We start from the raw sequence: 23,572 nt of genomic DNA on the forward strand, positions 1-23,572 counted from the left end.
TCCCGTTCATCAGAAAGTTGTTACAGAAACAGCAAATAACCATAGACTTAGTGAATTTCTATGGTCTCCCTCAAATTCAAATTTCACTCTGATTACCATTGTTATTTACTGTAAATCAACTTTACTATCCTTCAAGGAAAAATGCATTGCTTTGGATGTAAAATTAACCTATTTCTCTCTGCCATGGCTAAAGTTTGTATGTGTCTTTTAGCTGTTTGATTTCTTGTCATCTTTCTACTGAATGGAATTAATTCCATGTCCACAGTGCATGGAAACCTTGAACACCTCCCACCATACCCAACGATATGGAGGGTAATGGGGTGGTCTGAAATCTGGGACAGAGTTACTTACTCATGTCAATTCTTATTTAAGCATGTTTGCTTTGAATACCCCCATCCCATTTTATTTTAGGGCAGTCCCCTTTTTGGCTGACAGTGGAAAGGGGGGTTGAGTAGGTAAAATAGGTTGGCCTATCCTTTTATGAGTTCAGTGGGCAATACATTCTTTACCACCTTGACATTTTACCAGAACTCACATGGTCTAATGACAAAGAGAAATATGTTAATTTAACATCCAAAGCTATGCATTTTTCCTTGAAGGATAATAAAGTTGAATTACAGTAAATAACGTGTAAATCAGAGTGAATCTTGAATTTGAGGGAGACCATAGAAATCTCCAGTCAATGGTTATTTGTTGTTGGAAAGAGCTTCAAGGATTGCAGCTCTGACAATGTGTTTGAGTTTTTGAAAGGGGATTGTAGATCACATGTATTTTTTTCCATCTGGATCACAGGAGGTTGGTGGCACTTTAATTAGGGAGGACGGGCTCGTGGTAAAGGCTGGAGCGGAATTAGTGGAATGGTATCAAACATGGTTTCTATGTGTTTGTTACCATTCCATAAGCCCTGTTCCAGACATTATTATGAGCCGTCCTCCCCTCAGCTGCCTGATCTGGATATCCTCTCATTGGATTGTACATCTATCTATATGCTATCTGAATTGTGGCACTGAACTGACATATGGCACACAAACAAAGTATATGCTGCTCAAAGACTTCTCCCAAAAATACTGTACTATAAAAAATACTGTATTATAGCATTTTAGTCATCATAGCAGTATGGTTCACCACACCTACAATGATATTACAGTTTCTGGATAGTATGGGTCTTGACCCTGACTATTATGATGGAAAGTCAGAGTGATTGGACTCTGGGCCAAAGGTGTCTCTCTTGAGGAAGAGTCTGTTGTCTGTCTGTACTTCTCTTGCATGTGATTTAAACCAATTTTAATGATAAGAACTATATTTTCAGTAACCAGAAATACTTTCCCTAAAGTTATTGGTATTTAAAAAAATCTATTTAACCTTTATTTAACTAGGCAAGTCAGTCAAGAACAAATTCTTATTTACATTGACAGCCTACCCCAGCCAAACCCTAACTCAGACGATGCTGTGCCAATTATGCGCCGCTCTATGGGACTCCCAATCACGGGCGTTTGTGATACAGCCTGGAATTGAACCAGGGTCTGTAGTGACGCGTCTAGCACTGAGATGCAGTGCCTTCTTGAACTGCACTGCTGGTTAAGGGCTTGTAAGTAAGCATTTCACGGTAAGGTCTACGCTTGTTGTATTCGGCGCATGTAGCAAATAAAGTTTGATTTGATTTTCATTTAGACTGCCACGCCACTCGGGAGCCCATGGGAGTAATTGGTAAATCAATGAAAAAAAATGATAATGTAAATACTTTAATGAATGATCTTAATACATTTTTTGGGGGACATTTTCACAATCATTTTATATTTAGCTCAACTAGATCACATTGCAAAGGATAGTGTGCAGAGTTAATGGATCAGAAATAATATATTTGACTGCATGTTGGAAGAAAAGGACAGATTGATATGAACCAACATGTCTGCATGGGAATAATTTTTTATCAAAGGTATTTAAAATTGTTCTACATTATGAAATATACTCTTCTATTGAGTACTCTAAACAAACTTTTGGAGTTGAATGATATTATTATGATTATCCAAGTGACAATATTTCCATAGATAAAGTATGGCAGATAAGGTAGGTTTAGATCTGTATCTCCTGTACCTCCCTCCATCACCGTCTATCTACTAGTATCGCATCTCACGCCCCCTTATGGCACTGCTCTTCTCATCAATGGACCCTATTTGAATAATGTGTAAGCACTTGGACTGGAGCCAATCAGCTGTCAGAGGACCATGATACATCGCAATGCATTATTGATACTAATAATTACGTTGACATGCGCATTTCTACTTGAGGAGCTAATTTTACAACCCGAAGAATTTGTAAAGAAGGGAAGAAAATTGTGTTACTGTTTGTTCCCGATGTTTGCACCATGTCGAGGCGCAAGCAAGCTAAACCACAGCAAATTAATTCCGATGAGCCCGGTTCGTCAGAAAAGGGTGAGTTTTTGTACTGATAAAGTACTTTTAGAAAGAGTCGCGCGGGGTTATATTTATACAATGCTGCAAGATATAAACATTTTAATTGGAAAGTGATGCATTGTTTCTCCTCGCACGTTGACCTGGCTGGATCATGACCCTTGGAACCGACCACGCTTTTTCATGAATAAACCTACGAGTTTAACTCTTTGTTTGTTGCGAAAATATACTACATGAGTTTCTTAATTGGAAACGTTTGACCAATTTGATGAATCGATTTCGTTTTTGTCAGTGAACCAGAAGCCCACTCTAAACAACATTGCCTTTTAACTTTTCTTTAACTTCAGTTGATTTTCCAAAATGTTACCTATGAAATACGAAACAGGGATAACTGGCTGAATGTCACTAACGTGATTGTTGGATATGAGTATCTGGTTGTTTGGTTGGCTATCTTTTAGAACCAGTTGCACGTCTTATGATTTTTTTTATTTTTATGTAGGCCTACTTGAACTATCCATTTAGGGCATTCGTTTTAGATTTTATTGCATGTGGGGTCTGAATAGCCTACTAATATACTTGCTCTGTAGGTAGCTTTACATCATTAGGTAGGTGTATATGGAATATTTGATGTAGTGTGTTGTTATGTGGCATTTTTTTAAAAGGTGTCGGACAGTATGAAATGTGACTCGGGAGTAAACTGACCTGAAAGCAATAAATCCCCCAGTTTAACGCATGACTGTTTTCTTTCCTACATATGTGGAGAGGTGGGGGATGGACGGACCCGTAGTGGTAGGTTTGTAGGCAAGTAAGGGGTGGGGGTGCGGTTTGTGTTGCTATAGTAATGAACATCACCTTTTTTGAATGATTATCGCCTACTAATGCCACTTACACGTAGACCGCGTTGATTGGGAGAGTGCATTTGTTCTCTAATCAGAGAATAGTTATGTTCTGTTTGGTACAATGTATCAACGTACACATTTTAACTGGCAACCCCTGTGGTTTCACCTCGTGCCATATTGAACTATAAGACCAGGTGACCTGATAGAATTTATGCGCCACCAAGTGGCCATGTGATTAGAGGGACACACGTGAAGTCAATATTTTCTGATCTTTGTTTTGTTTTAAATAATTTCATATCCCGACTTAAATCGAAAGTTTTTTTTCTTCAAACTTGTTTTCCCCCATTTTGCGGGTTGTTGAGGGTTCTTTGCTGCTTGTCATTATCGACCACTTTTGCATAGTGATTGATAAGGTAACGTTCTCCTCCCGCTGCGTTATTATGCACTGCAACATTGGCAACTTCTTTGACAATGAACGGATTCTGAATAGTCTACCTACAATGCCATTTGCAACTTTTTCACCCTCCCCACTGAGCGATTAGCAAATCCAGGAACAATTGCGTTGGAAGAATGCAGACAGGCGGTCTGCCCCCGTCCCTTCCCCTCCCTCAGTCGAGTACATTAGCATTTGAGTATGCGACTGGTTGTTAAATTGCCTCGGGTGAGCAGACACACTTAAAATTATCACTTTAGGATTGATACCGGTTCACGTGTTCCATTTTGCTAGAAGTTGCTCGAATTTACACTGCATGTAAATGAGACGTTGATATTCGGGCAATTTCCCTTGATCTTTTCTGGGTGTGAAAGTTAGACAATTCAATTGGTGTGAAGACATTGCCCTTACTGGGCAAAAGCATATGTCATTTATATAGAATTTGTTGTGAATTACATAAAGTGCCGGTTATGTAGACTATTGTTTAATAGTTCACACCTGACCTGCCCCTGTGTCAGTGCGTCAGCGATGTCGACGATGAGTGGAACTGTAGCGTCTCTTTAACGCTGAAAACAGATTCTGGGGCAGTTCATACCTTACTTTCATTATTGTGGCAAATTCGGGCTGGCTATTACAGGCCCACACAGTATGATATGGGTTCACATGTTAGCCAATCCTTATAAATAAAGTATAATTGCTATAGAAATGCATTTCAGTTTCTACATGGAAATGTGTTTCTGTAAAGCCAGGTTGCCCCTGTTTATGTCTCAAGTCAGATGTTGCCCTCTGCTGGGCCAGTTGTGCACTGAGCCCAAATTGCACTAAACCCTCATGTTCGCAATGCATTGACTGGAAATCTGATGAAATGCTTTTCATGAATGTAAAACTTTGATTCAAGCTTTGCCCACCAAAAGCAGACTTTCTATTGTAGATGAGGCCCATTAGTTATTGCAGTATTTGAATGCAACCTTTAGTATATTTAAAGTGTGTGTGTGTGACTGAAATTAAAGTATATAAATAATTGATTGAATTTAAATTATATACAGACTTTAAATTATACGCAGATATACAGACTGTAAGACTTAAATTATATCCTGACTGTAATGAATTTATACTTTGACTTTAGTTGGCTGTTATTTAATGGTTTTAACCTGATATTTCCCTGCTTATTTTCATTACAGGGGTTCTACAAGATGGTCAAACTGAAGAGGTTGGAAATGAGGCGAAGCGGTTTCGAATGGACACAGCGAAGGTCTGCACCAAATTCTGTGCTGAATTCTTCAATGAGGCTGAATTTCTCGAACATCAGAATAATTGCACTGAAAGTCACGAGGCAGTCATCATGAAAGATGGAGAGGGGAGAGAAGTACCAGGAGAGTTCTCACAAGGAGACTCCCCTGGTGACTTCCAGAATGACCACAGGGACTGCCAGCCCAGAAGTAATTCTCTATCAAAGTCCAATGCAGAGTCTATGGAAAGGATGGCTGATGAGGAAGAACCTAAAATAAACTGTGCGGAACAACCACCCAAACTAGACCAGGTAGAGATGTCTGACAGTCCCAGGCCTGAAATGAGTCACCATCAGAGCCAGACCTCATCCAAACTCCAAGATTCAAATGTCACCTTGGTGTCCATGCCTGGCACCAAAGTGGCCGTCACTCAGCATTCATCGAAAGTTGGTTTGAACAACCGCAGGTCTGCACAAACCTCCCAGGAGGCCTTGCAAGCCATCCCCATGATCCTGGAACAGTTGGTGGCTCTCCAGCAGCAGCAGATCCAACAGATCCATCTGACTGAGCAGATCCGTATCCAGGTGGCCATGATGGCTCCACAGAGCCTCCACTCGGCCAAAGGGGCAGCAGTTGACCCTCTTAAAGCCCTAGGAGCTCACCTCTCCCAGCAGCTCTCTGCTGCAGCAGCCCTGATCAGTAAGAGGACTAGCTGCCAGAGTCTCTCGATAGAGTCCCTCAAACAGGGCAAACTACCCCAGTCCAACAGCAACCCCACCTCACTGGCTGGTGGCCTGGGGCCAATGCCCTCCAAAGCCGATATGTTGAAGGGGCTCCCAGACCTGGCCAACCACCTACCAGTGTTACTGCCTCAATCACCAGGCTCCAAGGCCTTTCAAAGTCCTTTCACTGGCCTCTCGTCAGGGATGGATCCCTCTAAGAAAGTAAAGAGCAAGATCCCAAACATGCCTGAGTCTAAAAACGGGTCTGGTGGCGACAGCATGTACAAGCACAAGTGTAAGTACTGTGGGAAAACCTTTGGGAACGACAGCGGGCTCCAGATCCATTTGCGCTCGCACACTGGAGAAAGACCATTTAAATGTAACATCTGCGGAAACCGCTTCACAACCAAAGGAAACCTTAAAGTGCATTTCCAGAGACACAAGGAGAAGTACCCTCACATCAGGATGAACCCACACCCTGTGCCAGAACACCTTGACAACATTCCCACCAGCAGTGGCATCCCTTATGGCATGTCAATGCCGATTGAAGAATCCAACATGGTGGACATGAAGCCAATGCTTGGCATCCCATCTCCAGGCTTCCACCCATCAGCACTGCAGGGGTTCAAGCCTTCGTTTGAGGGTTTCAGGAGTGACCCGTTCTCCCCAAGACCGGCATCATCAGGAAGTGACGGAGCATCAATTTCCTCAAACGCGTTCAATCACGAAATGGGCTCTGATCAGCACCACCAGGTATCTAACGAGCTAATGGGAGCGATGCATCACATGAACGGCAAAGACCTTCCCGGCGACCATGAAAGCTCTGAAACGGCCAAATTACAGCAGATGGTGGATGGGCTGGAGAAGAGGACCAATGACCCAAATGAGTGCTACATCTGCCACCGAGTGCTCAGCTGCCAAAGCTCCCTGAAGATGCATTACCGTACACACACGGGTGAGCGGCCCTACAAGTGTAAGATCTGCGGCCGTGCCTTCTCCACTAAGGGCAACCTCAAAGCTCATTACAGTGTCCATCGAGCCAACACGCCCCTCAAGATGCAACACTCCTGCCCCATCTGCCAGAAGAAGTTCACCAATGCTGTGGTTCTCCAGCAGCACATCCGCATGCACATGGGAGGCCAGATCCCCAACACCCCCATGCCAGAGACTCAGTTAGAGGCCTCTGAAGAAATGAACCCTCCTCTGCCCGACGAGAAGTCCATGGACTTCAACGGCTTTGAGAGCATGGAAGACCAATACACAGAGCTTGACTCTCAGGAGAAGCCAAGCGAAACCTCAGATTCTCTCCCACCATCTGCATCTGAGGAACCGCACCAACCCCATCAGGCCCCTCCATCCTCTGTGTTTTCCAGCATAGCGGCACTGGAGAACCACATGAAGAACCTCACCTCAGCTCTCAACCTGCAGCGCCAAAGCAGCACCGCTTCAGAGAGCGATGGAGTGGCCCCCAAAGAGTCCACTTCAGCCTCCGAGAGCCTCCGGGAACAAGAGTACCAGAGCGGCCGCAGCCCCACCGTCTCAGACTCTGTCTCCTTCCACTCCTCATCCCCAGTCAACAGCCATGTGGGCAGCAGCAAGTCAAAGTCCCCCGAGTTAGCCTTCCCTGAGGATTACACCCGGAACAGGCCTAGACCAGAATCTGACGGCGGCTCTCAGGATGCCAATGAGTCCAATGGCGCTCTGGACCTGACGGCACACAGCTTCACCCCAAAAACCATAAAAGAAGAGCCTGGCCTGTACTTCACTAATGGAGAGTATGGTGAGTGTTTAAACAACCTTGTTTAGAGTGTGCTGCATTATAAATCAATGGCATTCTCTTTAGGGTTTTAAGCGTAGGTTGACTGGGAGTATTGTTTATTAACTGGAATCTTCTCCTTCTCAACAGCTCCCAGCCATTTGCCTCCTTTCATGAGGGTGCCCTCCAGTCTGGTCCAACTGGAGATGCAGATTCCCCCAGAGAGCTCCATGGGCATGAGCTCTCTATTTGGCTCCCAGATGCCCCAGGGAGCGGGAGGGCAGCCACGGGACAGCTCAAATGCTCCCCGTAGATCCAGCAAGCAGCACCTGTGTAACTCCTGTGGCAAAAACTTCTCCTCCGCCAGTGCCCTGCAGATCCACGAGAGGACCCACACTGGAGAGAAGCCCTTCGGCTGCACCGTCTGTGGCAGGGCCTTCACCACTAGAGGCAACCTCAAGGTAAGGTTCTTTCATAGAAGAGAAATGCTATAAAAGCCTTCATCTTTCATGGACTCTGGTCTGGTATGATACTTTTGTAATGTATATGCAACAAAAAGGAGGTATTAAGTAATTTTCTGTAGTAATCCATTCTGGATCATGCTTTTATGAACATTGGCACTGTTTATTTGTATTCTAATATGTATTTGTTTTAGGTGCACGTTACAACTCACATGTGGAACAGCTCTGTGAGGCGTGGCCAGCGCCTCTCTCTGGACAACCCCATGGCCCTGATGGCCATGAGCTCAGAGTCTGGCAACATTATGCCACCTCCCAAGGAACTGGATCCTCAGCCAATGAACTTCGACCAGTCTCTGTGGAACCAGTATGCTGCTGCTTTCACCAACGGCTTGTCCATGAAGACTAACGAGATCTCTGTGATCCAAAATGGTGGTATGCCTGGTAGCCTGGCCGGTGGTCCTCTGTTCCGCTCGACTGGAGGCCTGATGGAAATGGATGGGTCCCACTCTGGCCTGCCTGCCACCATGGCAGAGATGGAGAAGAATGGCTCAGAGAGCGTGGCCAAATCTCAGTTCCCACATTTCATGGAGGAAGGGAAAATTGCAGTGAACTAGTTTTGAAATGGAAGAAGGCAGTTTCTCTTTGATTGTGTCCAGATTTTTGAATGTTCATAGTAGCAATGTTGGCTAGAATTTGCCACTAGGTCCAGGTACAATAAACATGTGCTATTCCAACACTTTTAGGAGATAGTCCTTAACCCTTGCTGAACATTTCTGGTTTTTGCAAAGCCTATTTGGAACTCTCAGTAAATTAAATGATGCAGCTCTTCCCTAACCTTTCATTTGAACAATTCATCCCTTAATTGTTATATTTAGTTGAACTAGATATAACTACTGTAGTTGTATTTACTGTTTTTGTTTAATATTTCTCTCTCAATATATGCGGGTATTTCTGAGTGACCTTTTTAGTCTTGTATCCAGAAGTTGAATGTCTGGCTTACCTGAAACTGCTTTGATTCAGAATGTCTCCCTCCCTGATGGAAGAACCTGTACTGAATGATTTTGTCTAGTGTTAAACTGAAGATTTTCTATGACTGTGTACACCATTGTTTTAGTGCAGATAAACAAGTAGTTATTCTGATTCCTCTGCGCAGTACATAACTATTTGGCACTCCTATTGTGTGAAATACATTTTAGGAAGTTTATGTAATGGCCAACAATTTCTCCTGATGTTTGAGGGAATTGTTTGGAGGTGGTCTGAGAGTTCTGTCAGGTGTCATGTACTTTTGTTTGAGCCAGATAGGCCTACTGATTTGCTCAGTTGTCTGTTTTGGAGGTTAATAATTTTTCCAGATACGTTACACATGTTGAGACAAAGTAATTTCTTTGCCTTTCTAAAACTGAACCTCACGCCAAGTGCCTAGCTAGAATTGGAATTGTTGCTCTATTGTCTTTTTTTTTCTTCTTTTTTTTTAAGCACCACAAGATTGTAATGGTTATTTGTCTGTTTTGACTGATACTGTTTGTCCATGTAGCATATTGCGCTGTTTCTGGATGTGCTTTTTTCCCCCACTCACATTTACAAAGATCTGTTCATTATTGTTTTTGTTATTTTTGCTTCCATTAACCTTTGTCGACCAGCAGAGCTTCTGCGTCTTTCAGTGGGTTGTTTTCTGAAGGATATGGGTGTGTTTTAAATGACACGGTATTCCCGAATGCACTACTTTTGCCCTGGCTGAAGGTAGTGCACCATATGTGTAATATGATGCAATTTGGGAGACAACCATATAAAGCAGAGTTCTCTCAATCATACCTGCACTTTAAATTTCTTCACATTTTGGTAAGCTTATTTTGATGGCTACATTTCAAAACCATCCAGCTTGACTTTGTTTACCTTGTTGGTCATATTAGAGAGGGCACATCACTGATTTGTCATCTTTTCTTACTTTGTTTGAGGACTTGTAAATGTTGACTTCAGAATTTGACTCAATTGCCAACCTTGTTAAGTGACATATTTCAATACTTCTCTCCATTGATTGATTGAATGTGCAAATCTACTATACATTATTTTATCAACTGTTGAATCTTAAACTTTTTGTTAATTTATATCGCGTGTCATGCTAGAGCTTTTGGGGGATGAGACTCTACCTCATTTAGATATTTGTTTTTCCTCCACCTACCTTCAAAGGTATATTCGCTCTCTGATACATTCGTAGTAAGCAATAATATGCTTTCATTCCTCTCATGAGTTGTACGTAATGAATGTATCACTGGACTCTTTGCACAACTCTGAATGCTCAGAAGAACTCTAGAATACTGTTGTACATTCCCCATTAAAATGCATTTACCAAGTTGTGCCTTCTTTAAAAAATCTTATGTCAGAACTGCTTTGAGGTTGTCTCTACAATTGAAATGTTGAGCTTGTTTACAATGTAAATGTCTTGTTTCCTTGTCACCTAAATGTTACTTTCTGGTCTTGTGAAAATAAAAATCAGGGTGACTGTTCCAACTTTGATTTGCATTCTGTTTTCTCTCCCCATCATGCCATGAATTATTCTGAAAACCGTGTGTTTCATTGTATGAAGTTGATCTCATTAGATCTGTCAATGAAGAGTTCGTTACAGTCCTGCCAACAAAATGCTATCTGTTCGGGTCAGGGCATGCACTTTGTGGATTACGTGGGTCTGTTCTTGCTACTTTTCTTTCATTTGCATCGTGCACACCCCTGATTTCCATCTCGTCTCCTTCTGATCACACACTTGGAGTTGTTGGTTTGGTTGCTGATCTCACTTGTCCCAGGAATGAATGTTTGCGCCCAAGATAAATTTGCATCTCCATCCAACTAGCAGTCTATTCAAAAATGTCCCCCCCAACAATGAAATCTAACAATCTGTTTTTGTGACCGATCAAGGCCTAGAGCGGTCAGTAAAATGAAATCAGCGTAATAACAGTTTATCGAACCACTAAGACAATTATCAACCAAAACGGGGCCCATCAGGTGTTGGAGGTATAGACCTAATCTTAAAGTAACTTATTCGAATTTGTGTCTCTTGAAATGGAGAGCAAGATGGAGCATACATAGGCTACTGGCTTAAAGTTATCTGCTCAGTGCATTACTCTGGACAAGCCGCTAGGCCTGTTGGAATGAAGAGAAAAAAACGAAAAATAAATGTTAAGACATTGGAGATTTGTATGTTATAGGCCATAACCTATAGGTTAATATTTTTAACTATTTCATCACACCAATTCTAACCTATTTGATAAAGCGAAATGGAATCAGCTATGATGGAGAAGAGCCAAGACACTAGCTGAATCAAGCCCAAAGCAGCCACTGACACACAGAAAAGCCACCGCCCAGAACACAGAGACAGCGAGGTGGACTTCGCCTGACGTCACCGTCAACTGGGGCTGCAGGAATGACGGACAATATTGCTTTGCAACCAGTGAGAGACAAAAAAAGACACGACAATAAAAACAGGAATGGGTAAGAACAAAAAATACGTTGTATACACTGTAAATGTTAAGAACGACGACGTTAGGCTGTTATTTTGCTCGATGGCTGATAACACTAATTGTTTTCAAAACCCGCAGACGAATATCTCCATTGTAACCGTATATTCTAAACGTTCAAGATGAAACGAACCTATTTTCGAAATGAACAATTGACGGGCTTGTTTAGGGAAATATGTATCATCCATCCTTGTTCCGGGTGCTGTCCGTCCTGTCGCTAGTACAATATTAATCGCCTATTGTTTGTTAAGTATCCATGGGACTAGATTGGCATATAGACCGATTAAAAAAAACACCCTCCGCATTATGCTTCAAAATAAGGTGGGGTAACGTATCATGGTTGACTGACATTCTTTGTGTCATTGCGTTGAACCAGCCCAGATAGCGCAGGCCTTACTATAAGAATCAGCACTTGTTTAGGGAAGGGTTTCCCAAACTCGGCCCTGGGGCACGCCCCTTGCACGTTTAGTTTTTTTGCCCAAGCACTACACAGCTGATTCAAATAATCTAAACTTGATGATGCGTTGGTTATTTGAATCAGCTGTGTAGTGCTAAGGCAAAAAACAAAACATGCACCCATGGGGGGCCCCAGAACCGAGTTTGGGAAACCATGGTTTAGGGGACAGCAAACCACCATGACTATCTATCGATAGACACATAATATGGATGATGTGACTTATTATTACACAGTGCATATTATATATAATAATAATAATAATTGTAACTCCTATTTCCTGATATGATATGCAATGATAATATTGCCCTCATAAAATTGCACAAATGTTAAAGTAAAACCTAATGCAGGTCACCCAAGTCTAGGCTACACACCTGTCTGGGCATCCCCTATTCACCTCTCATGTACCCATGATCCCCTCAGGCAGGAAGCATTTCGCTACACCCGCAATAACATCTGCTAAACGTGTGTGTGACCAAAACAATTTGATTTGAAGAGTCAATCTCAGAGATGGTGCTTGTCAGAGCATTTCAATGTTAAGATTGAAATGAATTGCAAATGAGTTGGCTATGTTAAGATAAGCAACAATATACACTAAGTATACCAAACATTAGGAACACCTAATACTGAGTTACACCCCACCCCCCTTAATGCATTTATTTCAATTGACTGATTTCCTTATGAACTGTAACTCAGTAAAATCGTTGAAATTGTTGTTTATATTTTTGTTCACTGTACACAGAGTATACAAAACATTAAGAACACCTTGCTAATATTGAGTGCACCCACCTCCCTTTTGCCCTCAGAACTGCCTCAATTTTTTGGGGTTTGAACTCTTCCAGGTGTCAAAGGTTTTCCACGGGAATGCTGGCCCATGTTGCCTCCAATGCTTCCCACAGTTGTGTCAAGTTGGCTGGATGTCCTTTGGGTGGTGGACCATTCTTGATACATATGGGAAACTGTTGAGTGTAGAAAAACCAGCAACGTTACAGTTCTTGACACAAACCGGTGAGCCTGGCACCTATACCCCATTGAAAGGCACTTAAATATTTTGTCTTTCCCATTCACTCTCTGAATGGCACACATACACAATCCATGTCTCAAGGCTTATAAATCATTCTTTAACCTGTCTCCTCCCCTTCATCGACACTGATTGAAGTGGATTTAACAAGTGACATCACTAAGGGATCATAGCTTTCACCTGGATTCACCTGGTCAGTCTGTCATGGAAAGAGCAGGTGTTCTTACTGTTGTGTGTGTGTGTGCGTGTGTGTGTGTGTGGGAGAGATAGATAGATAGATAATATATATAATACTCCGGCACTAGTGCCCCACCTGACAGTGACGGAAAGGGGGGCACTGAAAGCCTTGTTTTTGGTCGCATTAAACTGATCAGAAATACAGTGTAGACATTATTAATGTTGTAAATGACTATTGTAGCTGGAAACTGCAGATTTTTTAATCGTATATCTACATAGGCATACAGAGGCCCATTTTTGGGTTCAATTACAGGCTCAAAATGGCCAGAAACAAAGACCTTTCTTCTGAAACTCGTCAGTCTATTCTTGTTCTGAGAAATGAAGGCTATTCCATGCGAGAAATTGCCAAGAAACTGAAGATCTCATACAATGCTGTGTACTACTCCTGTGAAGGGAGTAGAAAGGAGTAGTGATCTTCAGTTTCTTGGCAATTTCTCGGATGGAATAGCCTTCATTTCCCCTTGACTTTTTCAGGTTTTGTTACATTACAGCCTTATTAGTACAAACACATTAGTAAATCCACTACAGTCATGCAGTACAGTGTACAGTCAGCAGCAAGCAGTTGGCAAGGGTAGGTAACAACACATCTGCCACGCTGATCCTCAGCACGGGGGTCCCTCAGGGGTGCGTGCTCAGTCCCCTCCTGTACTCCCTATTCACTTATGACTGCATGGCCAGGCACGACTCCAACACCATCATTAAGTTTGCCGATGACACAACAGAGGTAGGCCTGATCACCGACAACGACGAGACAGCCTATAGGGAGGAGGTCAATGACCTGACCATGTGGTGCAAGGACAACAACCTCTCCCTCAATGTGATCAAGACAAGGAGATGATTGTGGACTACAGGAAAATGAGGACAGAGAATGCCCCCATTCTCGTCGTCTGGGCTGTAGTGGAGCAGGTTGAGAGCTTCAAGTTCCTTGGCGACCAACAAACTAACATGGTCCAAGCACACCTAGACAGTTGTGAAGAGGACACAACAAAATCTATTCCCCCTCAGGAGACTGAAAATATTTGGCATGGGTCCTCAGATCCTCAAAAGGTTCTACAGCTGCACCATCGAGAGCATCCTGACGGGTTGCATCACTGCCTGGTATGGCAACTGCTCGGCCTCCGACCGCAAGGCACCACAGAGGGTAGTGCGTACGGCCCAGTACATCACTGGGGCCAAGCTTCCTGCCATCCAGGACCTCTATACCAGGCGGTGTCAGGGGAAGGCCCTAAAAATGGTCAAAGACTCCAGCCACCCTAGTCATAGACTGGTCTCTCTGCTACCGTACGGCAAGCGGTACCGGAGCGCCAAGTCTAGGTCCAAGAGGCTACTAAACAGCTTCTACCCCGAAGCCGTAAGACTCCTGAACATCCAAAATCAAGTGGATAGCCAGACTATTTGCATTGATTACCCAGACTATTATTACATTTTAGTCATTTAGCAGACGCTCTTATCCAGAGCGACTTACAGTAGTGAATGCATACATTTCATACAATTTCATACATTTCATACATTTTTTTTTTGTGCTGGCCCCCCGTGGGAATCGAACCCACAACCCTGGCGTTGCAAACACCATGCTCTACCAACTGAGCTACAGGGAAGGCTAACTAACCGGTCCCCCCGCACATTGACTCTGTACTGGTACCCCCTGTATATAGCCTCGCTATTGTTATTTTACTGCTGCTTTTTTTTAGGTATTTTCTTAAAACTGCATTGTTGGTTAAGGGCTTGTAAGTAAGCATTTCACTGTAAGGTGAAATGCGCCGAATACAACACCTGTTGTATTCGGCGCATGTGACAAACCAAATTTTATTTGATTTACACCGGCGGCCCCCCGTGGCAATAAATGAATAAAACTAAAAGCTTACTTCGATTTGGAAGAGTTCCTGTGTTAGTTAGCCAGCTAGCTAACATAGCATCCCTCTGTTTGAGCCAGGTGTTTGAGTAGGCTGAACTAGCTGGCTGCATTCGTGAAAGTTAATAAAGATACAACTAAATATAGCTAGCTCTCTTTCTCTCTTGCTTCTTCTTCATTTTTGAAGAAATTAACTTGTAAAAAAAATGTCAACTATTGTCTCTCTCTTTGATTAAATTACTCACCACATTTTATGCACTGCAGTGCTAGCTACCTGTAGCTTATGCTTTCAGTACTAGATTCATCCTCTGATCATTTGATTGGGTGGACAACATGTCAGTTCAAGAGCTCTGATAGGTTGGAGGGCGTTCTCCGGAAGTTGTCATAAATACTGTGTAAGTCTGGTAATGGGTGAGAACCACAAAGCCTCCTAGATTTTGTATTAAAGTCAATGTACCCAGAGCTAGAACGGAAACTATTTGTCCTCTGGCTACACCATGGTGCTACACTACAGAGTGCTGTTGAGGCTGCTGTAGACCTTCATTGCAAAACAGTGTGTTTTAATCAATCATTTGGTGACGTGACTATATTTAGTATAGTTTTATCTAAAAAGGATAACTTTTTAATATTTCACTATTTTTAATTTTTGAAATTCACTAAGGGGGATGGTCCTCCCTTTCCTTGGAGGAGCCTCCATATGTGTTCTTGAAATGTAATATTTCCTTTGTGAAATAAAGTAGGCCTACTGTAGCTTGACTTCTTAATGTAAACCTCATTGGTTCACATATTCCATCTTTTGTGAAAGTGAGCAGTATGTCTTATTTTATTTCAATATGAATCAATTTGGCATGCATGCTTTCACCTAACTCCAATACAGAGGGGACTTTTCTGAAGTTGTTGTCTCGCGCATCTGAAAAGGTAACTTCATTTTACTGGATATCTTTAAAAATTAGGTGCTGCATTCATCCAATTAATAGCAAGCAGTCAGCCCTAGTTTGATCACAGCTTCCTATTTTGGGAATTGAAGGGGTTACATTTCTCACTTCATCCACGGTCAGTGATTCATTATCCAAGTAATTATATCTAGAATATGTATATAATATATACAATATTTGATCTGAACATTATGACACATGGCAAGCCATAAGGTTAGGTTACCTGCTGGCTGCTTGCTTAGATGAAGTGGAATGTTTAGTTTGAGAAGGGTGTATGAAACTAGGGCCTTGCTGCCTAACACATAATGCCAATATTTACTGACTCAGAACCCACCTCTATGGCCCTATTGCTTGACTGAAGCCATCCACACCACCGTAGGAAACATACAGTTGAAGTTGGAAGTTTACATACACTTAGGTTGGAGTCATTAAAACTGGTTTTTCAACCACTCCACAAATTTCTTGTTAACAAACTATAGTTTTGGCAAGTCGGTTAGGTTAGTGTGCATGACACAAGTAATTTTTCCAACAATTGTTTACAAACAGATTATTTCATTTATCATTCACTGTATCACAATTCCAGTGGGTCAGAAGTTTATGTACACTAAATTGACTGTGCCTTTAAACAGCTTGGGAAATTCCAGAAAATGATGTCATGGCTTTAAAAGCTTCTGATAGGGGAATTGACATAATTTGAGTCCGTTGGAGGTGTAGCTGTGGATGTATTTCAAGGCCTTCAAACTTGCTTGACATCATGGGAAAATCATAAGAAATCAGCCAAGACCTCAGAAAAAAAAATGTAGACCTCCAAGTATGGTTCATCTTTTGGAGCAATTTCCAAATGCCTGATGGTACCACGTTCATCTGTACAAACAATAGTACGCAAGTATAAACACCATGGGACCACGCAGCTGTCATACCGCTCAGGAAGGAGACGCATTCTATCCCAGAACAACAGCAAAGGACCTTGTGAAGATACTGGAGGAAACGGGTACAAAAGTATCTATATCCCCAGTAAAACGAGTCCTTTATCGACATAACCTAAAAGGCCGCTAAGCAAGGAAGAAGCCACTGTTCCAAAACCAACATAAAAAAAGCCAGACTACGGGTTGCAACTGCACATGGGGACAAAGATCTTACTTTTTGGAGAAATGTCCTCTGGTCTGATGAAACAAAAATAGAACTGTTTGGCCATAATGACCATCGTTATGTTTGGAGGAAAAAGGGGGAGGCTTGCAACCCAAAGAACACCATCCCAACTGTGAAGCACAGGGTGGGAGTATCATGTTGTGGGGGTGCATTGCTGCAGGAGGGACTGGTGCACTTCACAAAATAGATGGCATCATGAAAAAGAAAACGTATGTGGATATATTAAAGCAACATCTCAAGACATCAGTCAGGAAGTTAAAGCTTGGTTGCAAATGGGTCTTCCAAATGGACAATGACCCCTAGCATACTTCCAAAGTTGTGGCAAATGGCTTAAGGACAACAAAGTTAAGGTATTGGACTGGCCATCACAAAGCCCAGACCACAATCCTACAGAACATTTGTGGGCAGAACTGAAAAAGCATGTGCGAGCAAGGAGGCCTACAAACCTGACTCAGTTACACCAGCTCTGTCAGGAGGAATGGGCCAAAATTCACCCAACTCATTGTGGGAAGCTTGTGGAAGGCTACCCGAAATGTGTGATACTAATTGAGTGTATGTAAACTTCTGACCCACTGGGAATGTGATGAAAGAAATAAAAGCTGAAATAAATAATTATCTTATTATTATTCTGACATTTCACATTCTTAAAATGAAGTGGTGATCCTGACTGACCTAAGGCAGTGACTTTTTACAAGGATTAAATGTCAGGAGTTGTGTAAAACTGAGTTTAAATGTATTTGGCTAAGGTGTATGTAAACTTCTGACTTCAACTGTAGTATTTCCATATTATTGTGGTGGCATTTCAGTGAGAGGAAAACTCTAAAAGGGCCAGTTTCCCGGACACAGATTAGGCCTAGTCATGGACTAAATACCATTGTATTGGAATTTCTTCATTGACCATTCTTTTTAGTCTAGGGCCAGTGTTCAAAAGCATCTCAGAGTAGGAGTGTTGATCTGTCCCCCCGTGTCCATATACTCATTATGATTAAAAATGCAAAACTGATCCAATATCTGCACTACCCTGAGACTCTTTGTGATGTACAGGTCTAGGAGTGAGCTTAACCTGCATCCAGGAAACCAGCCCTAATGATGAACTACACTGGTGTTCCTCAGGTGCTGCCCGTGGTCGAGGTGCTGCGGCATGGGGGACTTCCGGCCGCGGACGGTGTGGCTGGGCCACCCAGAGAAGAGGGAGCAGAGGTACCCCCGGAACTTCATTAACAACCAGAAGTACAACTTCTTCACCTTCCTCCCAGGGGTGAGTGACAGGTACTCCGGGCCAACCAAACAATCGTCATCTGCTCCTCATTCACAACACAACAAGACAGAATTAGTTTAGTGGCAAAGTGGAGTTATTGGTTTAGTGGCAAAGTGGAGAGTGAGCAGTAGAGCTGACCCCATAGATTCGAATCGTTAGTTAGTGGACACTGATTCTAATCAAATGAGTACTCATGTTAGCCTGTGCCGTATAGACTAGTGTGCCTCTACTGTAGTTGTTGAGTCTCTAATTAAAGCTAAACCATGGCAAGAATAGTAAGGATTTTTTTTTTTACTTTCTGATTTTCTGAGCCTAATTTTAATATGAATTTGGATTTCAGACATTATCTAGTCTTAAACATTGTGCCTTTTTTGGATATTAAGTCATGCATTAAAAGTAGGAAAAACAAGAAGACCAGTCCTTTTTTGCATTGCAAATTCACACATTCTCAAATCAACACATTATTCTTGTTGTGTCAGTGTTCACTGTCACCTGTCAGTAGTTGAGGAAATGACTCACAGTAGCAATGAGAGAACACAAACTTTCCCTTTGTAGTAATCTTGCACATTGGTGGTAATGAAATTCAGCTATGTGTGACTGTTAAATCTATACTTGACTGTGGGTGGCACTGAAAAAGTTGATGTCCGTCTGTGTTGAGATATATCATGTATACGGTACCAGTGAAATGTTTGGACACACCTACTCATTCCCGGTTTTTCTTTATTTTTACTATTTTCTACATTGTAGAATAATAGTGAAGACATCAAAACTATGAAATAAGACATATGGAATCATGAAGTAACCAAAAAAAGTGTTAAACAAATTCTTCAAAGTAGCCACTAATTGTCTTGATGACAATTTTGCACATTCTTGGCATTCTCTCAACCAGCTTCATGAGGTAGTCACCTGGAATGCATTTACATTAACAGGTGTGCCTTGTTAAAAGTTGTGGAATTTCTTTCCTTCTTAATGCGTGTGAGCCAATCAGTTGTGTTGTGACAAGGTAGGGGTGGTATACAGAAGATAGCCCTATTTGGTAAAAGACCAAGTCCATATTATGGCAAGAACATCTGAAATAAGCAAAGAGACACGACAGTCCATCATTACTTTAAGACATGATGGTCAGTCAATGCAGAAAATGTCAAGGACTTTGAGAGATTCTTCAAGTGCAGTCGCAAAAACCATCTTGCACTATGATGAAACTGGCTCTCTTGAGGACCGCCACAGGAAAGGAAGACCCAGAGTTACCTCTGCTGCAGAGGATAAGTTCAATATAGTTAACTGCAACTCAGATTGCAGCCCACATAAATGCTTCACAGAGTTCAAGTAACAGAGCTGGCATCAGATGACCTGGCCTCCACAATCACCCGACCTCAACCCAATTGAGATGGTTTTGGATGAGTTGGACCGCAGAGTGCAGCCAACAAGTGCTCAGCATATGTGGGAACTCCTTCAAGACTGTTGGAAAAGCATTCCTCATGAAGCTGTTTGAGAGAATACCAAGAGTGTGCAAAGCTGTCATCAAGGCAAAGGTTGGCTACTTTGAAGAATCTCAAATATAGAATTATGTAGAAAATAGTAAAAATAAATAAAAACCCTTGAATGAGTAGGTGTGTCCAAACCTTTGAATGGTACTGTATATTAGAATGTGTGTTTGTGTGTGGATATGTCTGAAACTATAAGCTTATTTTTGTCTCAACTGAACCCTAAGTGATCAATGTCTTGTCACGTGCATATATTACAATGCCCCTAATGTACGTATATATATATTTGTGGTTGGCTGATTTATGTGAAATCATATTGTTCTGTTTTGTTTTCTCAGGTGCTGTTTAATCAGTTCAAGTACTTCTTCAACTTGTACTTTCTGCTCCTGGCCTGTTCTCAGTTTGTCAATGATCTCAGGCTAGGTGCTCTGTACACCTACTGGGTTCCTTTGGTAAGCAGTGTATTTTGCATTTTGCATTTTGTCAAAGTAATGTAGCATCAAGTATTCACATGATCCACCAATCACTTTCTAAAAACAAGATACTTGTTATAATTTGTAATTTTACACATTTAGAAGGTTTGTCTTATATTTTTGTATTTCAGGGAATTGTTTTGATTATTACCATCATGAGAGAAGCAGTTGAAGAGATCAGATGTTATTGTCGAGACAAAGAAGTGAATTCACAGATATATAGCAAGCTGTCAATAAGAGGTAAGGGTTTGTTTGCAGTTGGTACCCAATAAGAAGAAATAAACAACAACATAAATATGCTTATAAACAGATCCAAAGTAAACACTCCAAAATGACCTACAGTAGTTTTCTGATGCGTCTATTCAGTATAATATAAGTACCTGAATAGTGGGTGTCTCCAATAGAGTTGGGGTCTATTCAAATTTAATTTGAAATCCCAGTTAAATTCTTGAATTCGAATTTCAACAATCTTCATGTTATGGAATTGAAATTGTATTGGGTTTAGACTGTTTGGACTGTTTGAATTGGAATTGTAAACACATTTAATCTTTGGAATTGACTTGAATTGGATTTCCCAGTGAATGGAATTAACGCATTTAGAATCAAAAGTTGATTGCAAGATTTATTTTAACGTGTATTTCTATATTTCCTGTATAGTGAGGCAGTCTGAACAGTGACATGATCAGCTTGAAAGCCGGAGGGAATTTCATTCTAATTGGAATTGTTGGCGATAATATTGAATTGGGAATTTAATTATTGGAATTTACCTAACATTGAAATTGAGAGGAATTGAATTATCTCTGAATGCAAAGACTGACCTGGAATTTGAATGAAATGGAATTTCCTGGGAGAGGGAATTGAATTGAATTTGTGGAATTAACCCCAACCCTGGTCTCCAGTCCAGTTAACTGTATGAGCTTGGTCCGGTCCTGTTTAAGCTGACAGGGGAGTGGGTCCTGGGTGGGAGGGGAGTGGGTCCTGGGTGGGAGGGGAGTGGGTCCTGGGGGGGAGGGGAGGGGAGTGGGTCCTGGGTGGGAGGGGAGTGGGTCCTGGGTGGGAGGGGAGTGATGGCTAATTCAAAGCAGGGATGTACAAGTGTACACATAAGAGGGCTTGGAATAAAGTGCTACTAGCAATAAAAACCTGGAGACCTCTTGCGGTTTCCATCACTTTTCCCCTTTGAACTGGCACCTTGTTTTATCAATAAACACAATAAATGGTTGCTTCCATGATAGTGGCCCCAGTGGCTTGTCTTGTTGCACAGGGTGAGAGAGATAATGGCATTAAATGCCTGTAGATTGTTTTGCTTTGAGAAAGTAGCTACTTTATCAAGAGCAAAACATCATGCTGTTAGTTTATGTTTTGATGTCAGTTGTCCACCAAGGATTTGTGTGTCATCCTGTAGGAATGTATGATTCATCATTTTAAAGTAGTTTCTTTCTCCTCAGTATTTTGACTTTTGACCAATTATTTCTGAAGCTTATTGGGAAAGTTTAGTTTGTGTTAGCAGATTTGTGAATGAAGTAGACTAAACTCAGATAATAAAACTAAGTGAAACAGAATGGGTTTTCAAGCCCAATAAACCTAAATGCATAGCAATATTAATGTATTACATATGCAAAAGCCTGAGGTCACAGCAAAGGTCAAGGGTGAGTGACCCACTCCAAACAATTTTGCCTGTTCATACCAAATGGAATGAGAGAACTCCCCCAACCCTCCAAACATTCTTTCAGATCTGAAGGCCTACATGGAAAATTACTTTCCCTCCACATTTAGTGGAAGGAAATCTATAACAACAGTTGTCTACATTTGCAAGGTAACCTGGAGGAGACAGTTTGGCGTAAACCGTGAGCTGAATAGTGTTTCTGTATGTATGGACCATGAGAAGAGAAGTAGGGAGAATGAAGCCTAGGGCTTTAACAGTGTCTTTGAATGATGTTAATGGTACCAGGATGTCGCACTTCCATAAAAAAACCTGTGTGAGCCATGTGAATGTTTACATGGATGTTTTAGATTTTTACTTGTTTGGGTTGTTTTACTCTATTCTTCCCCTCCTAAGAGGCATGGAATGTCCATAAAACAACATTCATTCTTAATTTCTGATCTAACCACAATACCATTATGATTTTCACACTGAATTTTGTCAACTCAACATTCTGCAATCTGAAAACACTTATTGAATATGCATTTTACGTTTGTTTTTATTTCAGGCACTGTGAAGGTGAAAAGTAGTGGCATTCAAGTTGGAGACCTTATAATCGTGGAAAAGGTTTGAATCACTTTGTAGATTTCGCCTTGACTGCATCAATGAATTAGGCATACTACATACCAGGATAGCAAAGTTGCCAAATATGACAAATAATGATTGGTCTGTTAATCTGCTAGACTGGTGACTTGAGGTGAAAGGAGTTAAAGATTTTGTAATCTTGTGATCAATGTTTCTGAGCTTGAGTCTGTCAAGCTCAATGCAGACGTAACTGACACAAACTTTAAATGAACTTAATTGGATCAGAAAACCAAACATTTGACATTTGGATTATTGATGACATTGAAAAAAAATTGAAGGCAACACTTGTAGGATATTAATCTCTCGTGGACAGGCTACATAAATGGTACTGGAGATCTGTCATGATAAAACGGGATGTGTGAGATCAGCAGCCTTAGTTCCAGTGCTTGGGTTTTTCATCACTGGTTATTTGGACAAATCACGATTTTGCAGGTGTTAGCATCTTTCGAATTTTGGAAGGAGAGGGGACATTTGGCCCAAAGACTTGCCCGTAACTTGCAAAGAGAGAGGGTGGAGCTCTTCATTCCGGTTCTGCTCGTTGTTTTCTATCTCTTAACACGTATGGACCCAGAACTTAATCGAGCATCTGACCAATTACGCAAGATTAAAGTTCTGGGTTAGCCGAGATTAGTTGGATATAGACCACCCAGAAAATACCAATGCATTCTTACCAGATAGTTAACTTAAAACGCCATTAAGTTGGCATATCCATGTGGGAAAGTTAAAACAAGGCAATCAATTGTGTCATTCAAATTAGCGTCACAAATGGCATCAACATTGGTAACATTATAATAAATTATAATTTGTTAGGTTATATTTGTCCTATTTCACACATGTACAAGTATGTATTATACACGTGTGAAATTGAAATATTTGTTGCATATTCCAACTCCCCCTGAGAGTGGGGTCATGGCCAGGGTCAGCCATTATCAACAGGGACCTTGGAGCAATTAGGGTTAAGTGCCTTGCTCAAGGGCACTTCAAAAGATTTTTCACCTTGTAGCTTGGGGATTCGAGTTAGCGACCTTTCGGTTATTGGCCCAATGCTCTAACCGCTAGGCT

At 41.7% G+C, this 23,572-nt stretch overlaps 2 protein-coding genes across 2 annotated transcripts in view; both read left to right on the forward strand.

The window, feature by feature from the left end:
- The first annotated feature begins 2,192 nt into the window (after positions 1 to 2,192).
- On the forward strand, positions 2,193 to 10,365 carry sall4 (spalt-like transcription factor 4). Its single transcript, XM_014146985.3, has 4 exons — positions 2,193 to 2,432; positions 4,865 to 7,414; positions 7,541 to 7,851; positions 8,046 to 10,365. Exons 1-4 carry the CDS (start codon positions 2,366 to 2,368, stop codon positions 8,463 to 8,465), a joined length of 3,348 nt encoding a protein of 1,115 aa, XP_014002460.3. The 5' UTR covers positions 2,193 to 2,365; the 3' UTR covers positions 8,466 to 10,365.
- A 652-nt stretch (positions 10,366 to 11,017) lies between these two features.
- The window catches only part of LOC106572629 (putative phospholipid-transporting ATPase IIA), a 39,985-nt gene continuing 27,430 nt past the window's right edge, over positions 11,018 to 23,572 (forward strand). Inside the window, exons 1-5 of the mRNA XM_045696284.2 lie at positions 11,018 to 11,334; positions 18,122 to 18,266; positions 20,089 to 20,202; positions 20,355 to 20,463; positions 22,434 to 22,492. Of these exons, the coding sequence (XP_045552240.2) occupies positions 11,267 to 11,334; positions 18,122 to 18,266; positions 20,089 to 20,202; positions 20,355 to 20,463; positions 22,434 to 22,492 (495 nt within the window). The 5' untranslated portion in view covers positions 11,018 to 11,266. The remainder of the gene's footprint in view (positions 11,335 to 18,121; positions 18,267 to 20,088; positions 20,203 to 20,354; positions 20,464 to 22,433; positions 22,493 to 23,572) is intronic.

This window comes from Salmo salar, chromosome 15, assembly GCF_965601325.2.
Source record: "Salmo salar chromosome 15, fSalSal1, whole genome shotgun sequence".
In the NCBI taxonomy this organism is placed as follows: domain Eukaryota; kingdom Metazoa; phylum Chordata; class Actinopteri; order Salmoniformes; family Salmonidae; genus Salmo; species Salmo salar.